Here is an 11,549-nt window from a genome sequence, read left to right as displayed (position 1 = left end):
CGTTCGCGGTATCCGGTGGCCGGCCGTCTCCCGTCGGTGAGGGGGAGAGGGAAGAGGAAAGAGAGAGGAACAAAGATGAAGAAGGCAGCTCGTGTGTGTGTGTGTTTTTTTTAAATTTTTTTTTTTTTTTTGGTTTAGTTTTTATTATATTATTATTATTATTATTATTATTTTTAATTATTTTTACTTTTTAAGACACGTGGCATATTTTGAAAGCGACACGTGAAAATTCTGTTAAATGAGACTGACGGAACTAACGGAGGTATTGATTTTGTCTTTTCCTATAAGTTGGGTACTAAATTTGTCATGTTTTAAAACTTAGGGGGGGAAAAAATAAAAAAGTGAAAACTGAGGTACCAAAAAAGTTATTAACCCTAATTTTTAAAATGGTTAAATATTAAATATCCCCTGGGGTTTCATAACTTTATTTTTTTCCCCTGTAGGGTTTAATTTTTATCACAAGAGGTCCATGTGGTTTTGACAATAGAGCAAATTAGTTCTTCTGTCAATTGACCATTAGTTGACTTAATGGAATTCCAGGTGGACCAATCAAATGTTGACACGTGGCACCCACATAATTTTTTTAATTTTTTTTTTTAAATTAAAAAAATGTATTTTTTTTTTAAAAAAAAAAGAAAAAAAATTGGGGGTGGCTCTTGGGCACCAAGGGGGTGGCCTGGTGCCACGTGTCAACATTTGATTGGTCCACGTGGAATTCCGTTAAGTCAACTAACGGTCAACTAATAGAAGGACTAATTTGGTTTGTTATCAAAACCACAGGGACCTCCTGTGATAAAAATCAAACCTTTGAGAAAAAAAAATAAAGTTATGAAACCCCATGAGTATTTAATATTTAACCCCTTTTAAAAAAGGGAGGACTTGAAAATGACAAATAACAATTCTATATACTATTAAACTAGAAAAATATAATCCCATTATGAATCATATGTAAATTAAACAAAACATATATTTAAAGACTAGAAATATCTACCATGATCACTTCCTACTGTAAGCAAAAAATATTTTATTTTATTGAAAAAAGAAAAAAATCCACAACACAAAGATCAAATGAACCAAAAATATGTTTAAGCCTTTTGCTTTTGTTTATTCAAAAAACTATTCCATTAAAAATTGAATAACTTCCGGTGAAAAAAAAAAATAATGATAATAAAGCTTTATTTTATTTTAAAAAGATTAAATTTTAACTTAATTTATTAAACCGATATATATATATATATATATCAAAAATTACATTCATTTGGGTTAAAATGACACGTGTCATTTAGTTGAAAGAAATTCCTACAAATTCTGCCCAAAATGGACAAGGAAAAAAAAAAAAAAAAAAAAGGGACAAAAACAGTGAGATGTACAATAAGCTGTCTGTCTCAGGTTGTGTCTCATGCCTTAACCTTTAAATAATTGAAATTGGAATTTGAAAAGCTAAGCTGTGAGTTGTGTATGTGTGTGTGTGTGTTCAATTTTCCATTATCATCGTCATCATCTTCCACACTTCTCAGAGCCTCTCTCTCTCTCTCTCTCTCTCTCTCTCTCTCTGTGTATCTCTAATGGGTTCGAGCAATAGTCGGCTGGGGTCGCGCCCTTCTCGGCCCCGAGTCAACGTCACCAACCGCTCAAAGCTCTTCTCTCTCATCTGCGGTGGCTCCACTTCTCGCGCTACGCGTCAGGTACACTCAACCCCACCATCTTCAACAAAACCTTTAATCTGTTACTTCTATTATCAGTACCCATCTTCGATTTTGAATCTGAAATTCAAGTTTATGACTTTCGGATTATCTGGGATTGGTCAATCAGTGCCGAAGATCGGTCCCATTCATAATCACCACCAAGGAAACGTTATATTTTAGCTGTAAACCTACTACCCATTTCTTGATTTTTGTTGTTTTCATTTCGTACTGTGAATTTGCAATTCAAAATGTTGACTTTGGATGGTTTGGTTTTGACCAATTGATGCCGAAGATAGGTTCCTTGTGTTGTTCCCTAATTAAAATGAAAGGGGCTGTTTTCTAATACTTTTGATCTTTGTTTCTCCTGTGCTTTCTTCTATGTATAGGTGCGTTTATTGTTGGGTTGATTGTAGTAGTTGTTGATTATCCGATGTTGTTGGGGTCTTAAGCATCTGGAAATTTGGTCGATTGGGTCACTTATTTGATGCCTTTCTTTGCATAAAATTTCGGTTCTTGCAATTTCTTAGGCTCACAATAAAATCATGCCATATCAACATGAGGAAGGATTAGATGAAGGATTTAGGGTCTTGACTAAATGGTTGGTGTACTGAATCGGAATCTTAACTCAGCAGGTTGAAATCATCACTTATTATGATTTCTGCATTTTTTCTGTCAAATTCTGCTAATATTGTTGAATGGTGGCGAGCTCTTTAGGGTTGAAACTTTTGACATTGGAAAGCTCTATTTATTTGATTCTGTTCAATTTTCTTGTGACATGAGTTTTGCACTAAAAGATTTTAGATGATGAAACAAAAACTAATGGGCAGATATTCTTCTCCACAGATGGAAGATTGTCCAGCTGAATTTCTGGTGAATTCTGCAGAACATTCTAATTCAGTCATCAATGAAGTTCAGAACATCACAGAGGAAACCCCTCTGAGTACCGATACAGGAAGGTTCTCGTACTCAAATACCGAAACCAGTGCCTTATCTGAGAGCACTATTGTGGCTAGTGAGGATACTTCAGTTGAAGATAATTCAATAAATGTTGGAACGAGTAATCGAGGGAAGTGCTTGTCTGAAAGTAAGGAGCTAGTTCCTCCTCACCAGGTAAGTGCTGATCATAGTCATGATGAGTCTTATAGGGATAGTTGTACTGCAACTAGTTCTTCGTTTAAAGAACAACAATCTTCAGACCCAGTCTCTGTTAATGTTTCCACTAACAAGGATTCAGACAACAATTCAGTGGACAGGGGAGTACCTTATATATGTCCTGAGGTTCGTCCTAGCAGCTCGTCTCTTCAAGATCTAGGAGATTCAAGTTCTGATGGAGTGTCTGTTGAGAATCGCATTGGTGAAGTAACTGCTGTCCATAACTCTGATTCTGTTCCTCATGATTCCAATGTATCAGCAACATCTCGATCACTGGGAGATGAATCTTTTCAGGAGGCAATACCTTCTGGTTTAGGATTCCTTGTTTCTAATGGGGAACAGGGCTGGGGAGATGGAGGTGTACTTCAGGTTGATGTGGTAACCATCTCTTCCAACATTATTTCAAGAAGCAACGCTGATGAAAGTAATCGGGAAGTCAGAAGGAACAGTAGAAGACTGTTTTGGGATGCTTTTTCAAGACGCAGTTCTAGAAGGCACAGTGATTCTCCGACCATTCTTTTCTCAACAGACGATTCTGAGAATTTAGGATCTCATGATAGATGGCTCCTTGATCTGAGTGGTGATCTTTTTGATGATGGTGTTGGAGGTGACCGTGGATATCTGGGCAATAGAATTCATAGCTTGAATGAACGCCGACGGAATTCGAGATCCGAGGTGATTCTCAGAACATTTTGGTTATATTATGCTTTTGTAACCTTTACAAATTTATTTGCATCTGATAGTTAGATTCTTGTATTATCTTTGCTCTTTGTGGCTTCATTCTTTTGGGAGATTTTTGGGGCTTATGGTCTGTATGGTGTAATATTATGAAGTATTCATTTACATTATAGACTTCTAAATACATTTTTACCTTCATCTGAAAATCTTCATTCAAGTTTGGTCAATATTATTGTACACCAACGTCATAGATTTCATGCTCTGCTATGTCGTCTATGTATTTGTTGTAACGGGGCAGCTGTAGCGAGGTATTTTATTTATTTACTGTCTGATTTTACTTCATACTCCTTGGATAATATTTAATGAACTTCTTCTGCAGAACTCATTGCAAATCTGGGAAAGACTTTGTCTATGTGGTTGTTGTAACAGGGCAGCTGAATCGATATATAGTGCTTTTTAACTTTAACTTTATGCTTGTTTGATAATCTTATGAACTGCTCTTTCATAAATCTGTGCAGATCTGGGAAAGACTTCGTGGCAGCCTTGATGACAGTGGTAGACGAAATACCACTTGTCCATCAGGTCTCCACCCTGATGGTACATGCTCGTGTGAGTCAGTCTTGACAAATGAAGAATCTAGTACTCGTGCAAGTATATCGCGCATAGTTATGCTTGCTGAAGCTTTATTCGAGGTAGTTTTCTTTTCTGAACTAGCTGCTCGCCTATGTATGGGCTCTCTCTCTCTCTCCCTCTCTCTCTCTCTTCCATGTTTTCTTTTGTTTTAGGGTTAAATACTCCAAACCCCCCTAGAGTTTCCCAACTTTATTTTTTCCCTCCTAGGATTTTATTTTTATCACAGAAGGTCTCTGTGGTTTTGATAAATGACCAAGTTAGTCTATCCGTTAATTGACCGTTAGGACTGACACGTGGACCAATCAAATGCTGACACGTGGCACATATTTAATTTTTTTTATTTTTTTTTTAAAATTTTTTTTAAAAAAATTGGGGGTGGCTCGGCCACCCTCTTTGGCCATGGCCACCCCCATCTGGCCGGATGGGGTTGGCCGAGCCATCGGCCAACCCCCTGGTGCCCAGGAGGTGGCTTGGCCACCTGGAGTGAGGGGTGTGCAGGCTCCTGATACCAGGGGGTGGTTTAAAACCCACCCAAGGCTCCTTAGGGTATAGCCCAGAACCACTTGAGAGTGGTTCGGCCACCCTTGGAACCCTGTTTTTTCCTTTTCTCTTTTTTTTTTTTTTTTTTTTTTAATAAAAAAAAAACATTATTTTAATTTTTTTTTTTTAAAAAAAAAATTAAGTAGGTGTCACGTGTCAGCATCTGATTGGTTCACGTGTCAGTCCTAACGGTCAACTAACGGATGGACTAACTTGGTCATTTATCAAAACCACAGGGACCTCCTGTGATAAAAATGAAACCTCAGGGGGGAAAAAATAAAGTTGGGAAACCCTAAGGGGATTTGGAGTATTTAACCCTTTGTTTTATTCGCAAACACTGTAGTATGTCAGCAGACCGTTTTATTTGGACCTTATCAAGGTTCCATATCCATGGTTTGGGAGGTGTCTTGGGGTGTGTGTCTTTCACACTTTATTCCATCGCATAAACTTGGGATTGTTTGGGATTCTGCCAGAATACTTCACTATGCTTCATGAAGCATTTGAAAAGATAAATAGGTTAGTTTTTGTAAGAACTTTGGGGGTTTTGGTTAGTTCAGAAATGCTTTTTGGTAATGTTAGTATTTCAAATCTGCATTATGTGGAGATATTGAAGATCCTTCAAGTTAAAGATGAGGCCTAGGTTTTGATTCTTTGGTGGTTCAATAGTTAAACCATCCTTCATGGTTACATCTTCCCTACGCTATTGACTGCTTTTTAGTTTTATTCTTGTTGCTTTCAGTTGATACTGGCGTCATTCTGATTTTGTTCAATTATCATTATTTGTGCCCTTGTGCTAACCATAATTCATATCTATTTGGTTGTGTATCAAGATGTTTTCTGCTACCCTAGTTGTAAGAGATAGGACAGTTGTGAGATTTGGATGCTTGGAGAATGTGAAATTCTTACTAGCTAGCTACTCAATTAAAATTGCTTCTATCTATTTGTCAATGTTCCTTGGACCAAACACCATCCCCTTCCCTTATAAATAAGAGGTGGAGTGTGATGCCGCAGTTTCAATCCTGTGTGAGTGCTTGAGTTGTATTTGTCTCTCAAAAAAATCTTACCTGTTCTTTTTGCTATTGGAGTATTGAATCTTGATGACATCTATGGAACTGCACCAATTAACTTGGTAACTAAGAATTTTTGTAATGTTTATTTGCAGGTTTTGGATGAAATTCATCGCCAACCTGTGTCACTTTCCCTATCTATGGTCTCTCTCCCAGCCCCTGAATCAGTTGTTGACTCTTTCCCTCTCAAGAGTCACAAAAAGGTCAACACCTCTGAGAGCAGTGATGTAGAACAGTATGTCCCTTGTCACATCAATGTTGTTTATGATATAGATGCTTATATAAATTAAAATAAATAAAGTAATATTTTCGTGCACCCATTCATGCGTGTGTGTGTGCTGGTATAGTGTTTGCTACTATAGTTATGCCTTATTCTAAGCCGAAAATACACATTATCATTTACAGTAAGCAGTTTGTATTGGTGTTCTATTTGAACTTATTTAATAGTAATTACACTAATCGAATTGATAGGTGTTACATTTGCCTGGCTGAGTATGAGGAAGGGGACAAAATTCGAGTTCTTCCCTGTCACCATGAGTATCATATGTCATGTGTTGATAAGTGGCTAAAAGAGATACACGGGTAATTGTCATGGCCACACTCTGCTTAGATTATCTCTCTTTCTCTCTTTTTCATGTTAAATTTCATTATTTATTTGCCTGTTTTTTCTGATGCCTCTCTCCCTCTGTCCTCATTGGTGTTTTACAGTGTATGTCCACTTTGTCGAGGAGATGTTCGCGAGGGTTTCACCGAGTCTTCTGTTTCTAGCTCGGAGATCCCTTCTCTCTGATGTAATTGTACATATAAATGTAAATAGTGATATTACCTTTCACTCATAAAATGTGTATTCACTGTCCTTATATAGACTTGTATTAGAATTTCGTTTATTTTTGTTCCCTCATCTTGCAGCATCTTTTTCTCATGATTCGGTTTTCTAAAACCTTATATATATATTTTCAGTTTAGAAATTGAGAATATGCTGACTCGGCCCTGTTGCTCCTTCATTGTTATATCTTCTGTTGAATGTCCATAAATGTGATCAATCCAACCTCCATATGACCCAAACATGATGTGAACTCAGGTGCAAAGTATGTATATATTATGTGGTTATTGCTTTCATCCCTGATTTTCGAATTGCAGTGAAAAATGCCTCACTTTAAAGTACAGTGAAGTGCAGAGTGCAGTCTCCTATATAAATTGCTAGGGTTGATTAATTTTGTTACAATGAGCTCTTTAGTGGGACATGCAGCCTCAGACAAACACTCCCCCAAACATATGGCTAAGAAATTGGTTAAAATGTGTGGGGGAGAAAATCCCCCTAGTGGGCCTCATTCTTTTTATGCTTATTTACAATATGCCATCATCCACTCATTGGATGACATGAGTCCTCTTTTGTTGGATCTTTGGATAAAAAGGGAAAGGAGAACGAGTCTTTCTCTGAATTTGTTTTTCTCTTCACACACACACACGTCTCTCTCTCTCTCTCTCTCATACTAAGCTCAATATACATTGATTCAAGGATAACTAGAGGCGGATTTTCATTATCTTTCTTATCTAAAAATAATGATGCAACTTAAGCATCGGAGAGTCTTCGGCTTCAACCGATAACCCTTTGACCTTGTTTTTGTTTTGTAGGAGTCTCATTACTGTACGGAAAGTCCCTTCACAATTTGGCCATTAAGAAAATTGTTGGGTAGCAAATTCTTGGACTTGAAAATGCTCCAACAAAATGTATGAAGTATTTATTATGTTGGCCTTTTAAGAGTATAATCTCCGAAAGTTCGGACAACGAATTTGAGGTGATTCCAATCTCGATCCCTCGGAACTTAGATTATCACACTTCCAACTAGGTGAACTATTTCAGCTTATTTTTTCACAAACATATGGCTTTTTATTAATTAAAAAAAAAAAAAAAAATCTTTTTGAAGCATTTTGTTTCATGGAGAACGCTAGTTTTGAACAGATAGAAAAGATTTGAACTTTCCCATTTTGATTTATAGCCGCATGAGGAACCTATCTTTGTGATCGAAAATTAGCAATCACTATTTTGAAATCAAAGAGATAGAAAAGCCTAGAGGGAAAAAGAACTTGAATTACTTGAAGAATCTTTCATGGTTCATACACCAACAAATTCTCAGTAAAAATGTGCATTACTCTCAGGAAAGAGAGGAAACAGATGTAAAGCTTTCATCTATCTAACCCAGCAAAGAAGAGCCAGCCCTTGGAGACCAGAAGGGGTTCTGGCCTTGGAAAATAGCTGATTCAGATCTCAGCTTATTTCCATTGCTTTCTGTGGAGTCATGACGAAAGAAGGGATTATTTTGGAGGCCCTTGCTGCTACTATTATCATGGTGAGCAAAGAGATTGGGGTGGCAGTTCTCATCATCTTCAAATGTCGTCCATCCCATTGAGTTGCCATGTCTCTCTTTGGCAGCATTTCGCATATTCTCCATCTCTCCAACATGGTCTTTGAATTCTTTCTTCACTACATCCAATACAACGTCACCATACCGATCACACCATGATCTTCAAACACAGGAAAACAATCCAAAGGTGAAATGAGAAAGATCCCATATAGTGGCAAAGCCCTATGATCTAATGTATGATATATAACACAGTTTTTTAAAGCCTTGCCGCTGCCATTTTCTAGTCGAGCAATAATGCTTATTTGGACTGTTCATTTAAACGACCCAAATTGTGACAACTTATAGGAGAGAGAAAAAAGATGGCTTGCCCACCGCAATGACGACCGATTGGACAAATGGGTTGTTTAATAATTCAGTTACTCTTCTTTTTACTCTCTTATGTGCTATCGTAATTTGAGTCGTTCATTTCAAATGAATGGCCCAAATAAGAGGTATTGCACCGGTTCAAAAACCGACACCAGATCTCAATCCTCCACTATAGTCTAATTTTAACGGACTCTAAACTTAGGTTTGTTTTAACTTCATTTATTTAACATCTTTAGATAGATGTAATTATTATGAACAGAAACACTCTTCACAGCAATACAGAAAATGGACCACTATGGAAAAAGAGAAGTTGCCTCACTTGGGGAAGAACTTTTTCAATTCAGCTTTGTCGACAGGAAGCTTGGTGGAAATTGCTTCAATTTGATCATTCCTGATAAAGTCGCATGAGAACAGAAAGTGAGCATATTTGTAAGACAAAAACTTATCATCACAGCACCAAAAGAAGAAGGCTTACGAGAATTGAAGATTGGGGTTTTTGGTGCAGAGCTCTGTCTGGATTCTTGACAGCTCCTTCTTTATCTTGTCTCCTAAAACCTTCACATACAAAAACGACCCAAATTACAAATTTCACAGCACAAACTTTCAAATTAGTCCAATTACATAACACAAAAACAATAATCTCAAGTCAGCAATTCCGAACCTTATCTATGAAGAAATCAGAAGGAGAACCATCCGAATGCAACTTCCTCTTGATCAGCTTGGTGTCCGGCCCCTCTCCAATAGGGCTCGCCACAAGCCGGCCAGACTGCATATAAGCCTCACTGTCTGATCTTTCATTGAGAGGGAGAGGAGCTGTCTCATCATCTGAGTCACTTCTCTTCCATTTCTTGAACCCATCAAAACCCCATTGCTTCTTTGCGGATTTTGCACTTCTCTCCGCAGAACCACCATCATTTTGATCACCATCACCACCTCCATGTCCTTCTCTCTGTTCCCTCTGAAACAGAGTCCTAAAAGGTTTCCTCTTCGTGGACTCCACTGGCAAGCTTTCTGGCATTAGAATTGAGCTTGTTTCGCTTTCTTTATGCTTCAAATGGCTATCCCAAAATGGGTTTTCTCTGGAATACCGCATTTCATGTTTAGCAGAGGGAGTGGAAGTTTCAAATATGCTCTTCTCTTCTTTGTTCTTTCCGGGCTTGTAAAACCCGAAAACTGAGGCTGCTCCTTTGATCTGCTTCACTGCTGAGCCGTGCTTCGATTTGTTCTTCGAATTCGAGTTCTCTTTACTTTGCAAGCATTTCTCATCCTTTAAGTCAATCACAGACCATTCTTCTTCTGCGTTCTCTTTTGGGTCTCTTGGCCCAGCAACAATTACATCTCTAGCCTCAATCTCTGCTCCTTGAACCGCCAGTCTCTGCAACAATGGCCTCTTTGAAGCATGGTAGTCCTCTGAGGAGATACACTTCGCGTACAGGAGCTCCTGGAAGAAGAGAAGGAATCTTACATATTCAATATAAACCCGTTTGGTTACTGAGAAAAATGTAAATTTTAAATCTTAAGCTGAATAGAAAGCCTAATGGTGGAATTAGTTTCAGAATGAATGGATCTTAAGCTAATTCAGGTTCTAAGCAATGGAATTTGATTTTTCTCAAGAACCAGAAGAGGTAGGTAACAAATTTACCTGCAAGAACAGCAACTTATCTCTTAACATACTCGGCTGCTCGTGCTCCACGGGAGAAGCGATAAGGGTCTCGAGCAAATGCGTCCGGAAAGCCGAAACCTCAGTCTCAGCCAAAATTCCTTCTTTGTGTAGACCCATCAGGTTCAGCATCTGGTGGAAAGAATCCTGTTGCCATTTCAGATTATCCGACTGCAGCTTCGAGAGCTTTTGATCGGAAGCCGGCAAGCGCCGCTTCTTGAGGCCGAATGGCAGGATGGTCTTGCACAGAGTGGTGATTGAGTCATGAAGTGTGGAGTAGTATGTGGGTGTGTACGAGTAAACCATTTTCGCTGCTGAAACAAAGATTGGAGATTTTTGAGCTGGGATTTGAATTCCTTGGAAATTTCTTTTTTCTTTTGGATTTTTTTTTTCTGTTAATTTTCGGGTTTTCTGAGTATTTGTAATTGAAGGATATGGAGGATTTTCAGTGTGTTTACGGTGGTGTGTAGGAGTTGCTTTCAGATTTTGAATTTGGGGTTGCTCTAAACGGTCACTAGAAAATAGCCGTTGCAGGGAGGGGGTGTCAAAAGCTAAAACAAGCTGGCCACCAATAATTGGATCAGCTAAGACGATGTCGTTTTGTTTGGTTCTCCTCTGGCAATATTTGGGCTGGGGTCGGTGTGACCGTGTGAGCCTTAAGATGGTCTTGGCCCAGTCTAGTTGGGTCTTTCTTCTTCTTCTTCTTCTTTCTTTTTTTTTTTTTTTTTTTTTTAGAATAATGCCACCTTTCACACTGGCTGACGTCAGTGTTTTTTTTATTTTTTTTTTATTTTTAGAAAAACATAACATTTCATTCAATAATACCACGAGCATAAAGTTTTTACATGCTATGAAGCAACTATAGCATACAATTACAAGATTACCAAGCTCAGTACAAGATTCGAGACCAATCCGCCAACCCATGACTAAAAGCAGATTTAATACTAGATCTGTGACTGACTGATTCAACCAAATGCATGGATAACAATTATTCCTCGACCTTGGAAAGACTCATGCCGAAACTCTTTCTCAACCCGAAGGCCAGGATAATGATCACATCCACAACCCAAAGGTTTGGACCAAAACTAATTAACTCGAATGCGACATATATTGAGTGAGAGAGGAAAGAGCATTATTACAAGTCGAACAAAACAGGGAAATTAAACAATACAGGTAAAAAAACACATGTCAAAACACAAATATATCTTAAAGAAGTAACAAAACAGGGAAATCAAACAAGAAAAGAAACGGCACACTTTGATCACGCACACGTCGGGAACTAAAAATCGGAGGGGCGTTAGAAGCTCATCGCGGCGAGGACACGTCGAAAGGCCCAGTAGTGGATGGTGGGCGGCGAACAGGCGTGGAGAAGACTGGCAAAGCAAGACTTGAAAACAATCAC

At 38.2% G+C, this 11,549-nt stretch overlaps 2 protein-coding genes across 3 annotated transcripts; one reads left to right on the top strand and one right to left on the bottom strand.

Annotated features, from left to right (window-relative positions):
* Window positions 1-1,425: 1,425 nt before the first annotated feature.
* On the top strand, window positions 1,426-7,602 carry LOC132184815 (E3 ubiquitin ligase BIG BROTHER-related-like). 2 transcript variants are annotated; one of them, XM_059598587.1, is made up of 7 exons: window positions 1,426-1,685; window positions 2,529-3,512; window positions 4,034-4,207; window positions 5,851-5,990; window positions 6,227-6,337; window positions 6,464-6,564; window positions 7,391-7,602. In XM_059598587.1, the coding sequence occupies exons 1-6, from the start codon at window positions 1,566-1,568 to the stop codon at window positions 6,543-6,545; spliced, it is 1,611 nt and encodes a 536-aa protein (XP_059454570.1). In that variant the 5' UTR covers window positions 1,426-1,565; the 3' UTR covers window positions 6,546-6,564; window positions 7,391-7,602. The 2 variants fall into 2 exon arrangements, with proteins under 2 accessions (XP_059454570.1, XP_059454569.1); XM_059598586.1 differs by lacking the exon at window positions 7,391-7,602 and having other exon boundaries at window positions 6,464-6,656.
* A 149-nt stretch (window positions 7,603-7,751) lies between these two features.
* On the bottom strand, window positions 7,752-10,619 carry LOC132184566 (uncharacterized). The gene is made up of 5 exons (XM_059598245.1): window positions 10,130-10,619; window positions 9,149-9,928; window positions 8,963-9,042; window positions 8,807-8,878; window positions 7,752-8,281 (listed from the first exon to the last, which is right to left on the bottom strand). Exons 1-5 carry the CDS (start codon window positions 10,451-10,453, stop codon window positions 7,951-7,953), a joined length of 1,587 nt encoding a protein of 528 aa, XP_059454228.1. The 5' UTR covers window positions 10,454-10,619; the 3' UTR covers window positions 7,752-7,950.
* Window positions 10,620-11,549: the final 930 nt, after the last annotated feature.

Source organism: Corylus avellana, chromosome ca6 (assembly GCF_901000735.1).
Source record: "Corylus avellana chromosome ca6, CavTom2PMs-1.0".
NCBI lineage: Eukaryota > Viridiplantae > Streptophyta > Magnoliopsida > Fagales > Betulaceae > Corylus > Corylus avellana.
This window is presented reverse-complemented; position numbering and strand designations above follow the sequence as displayed.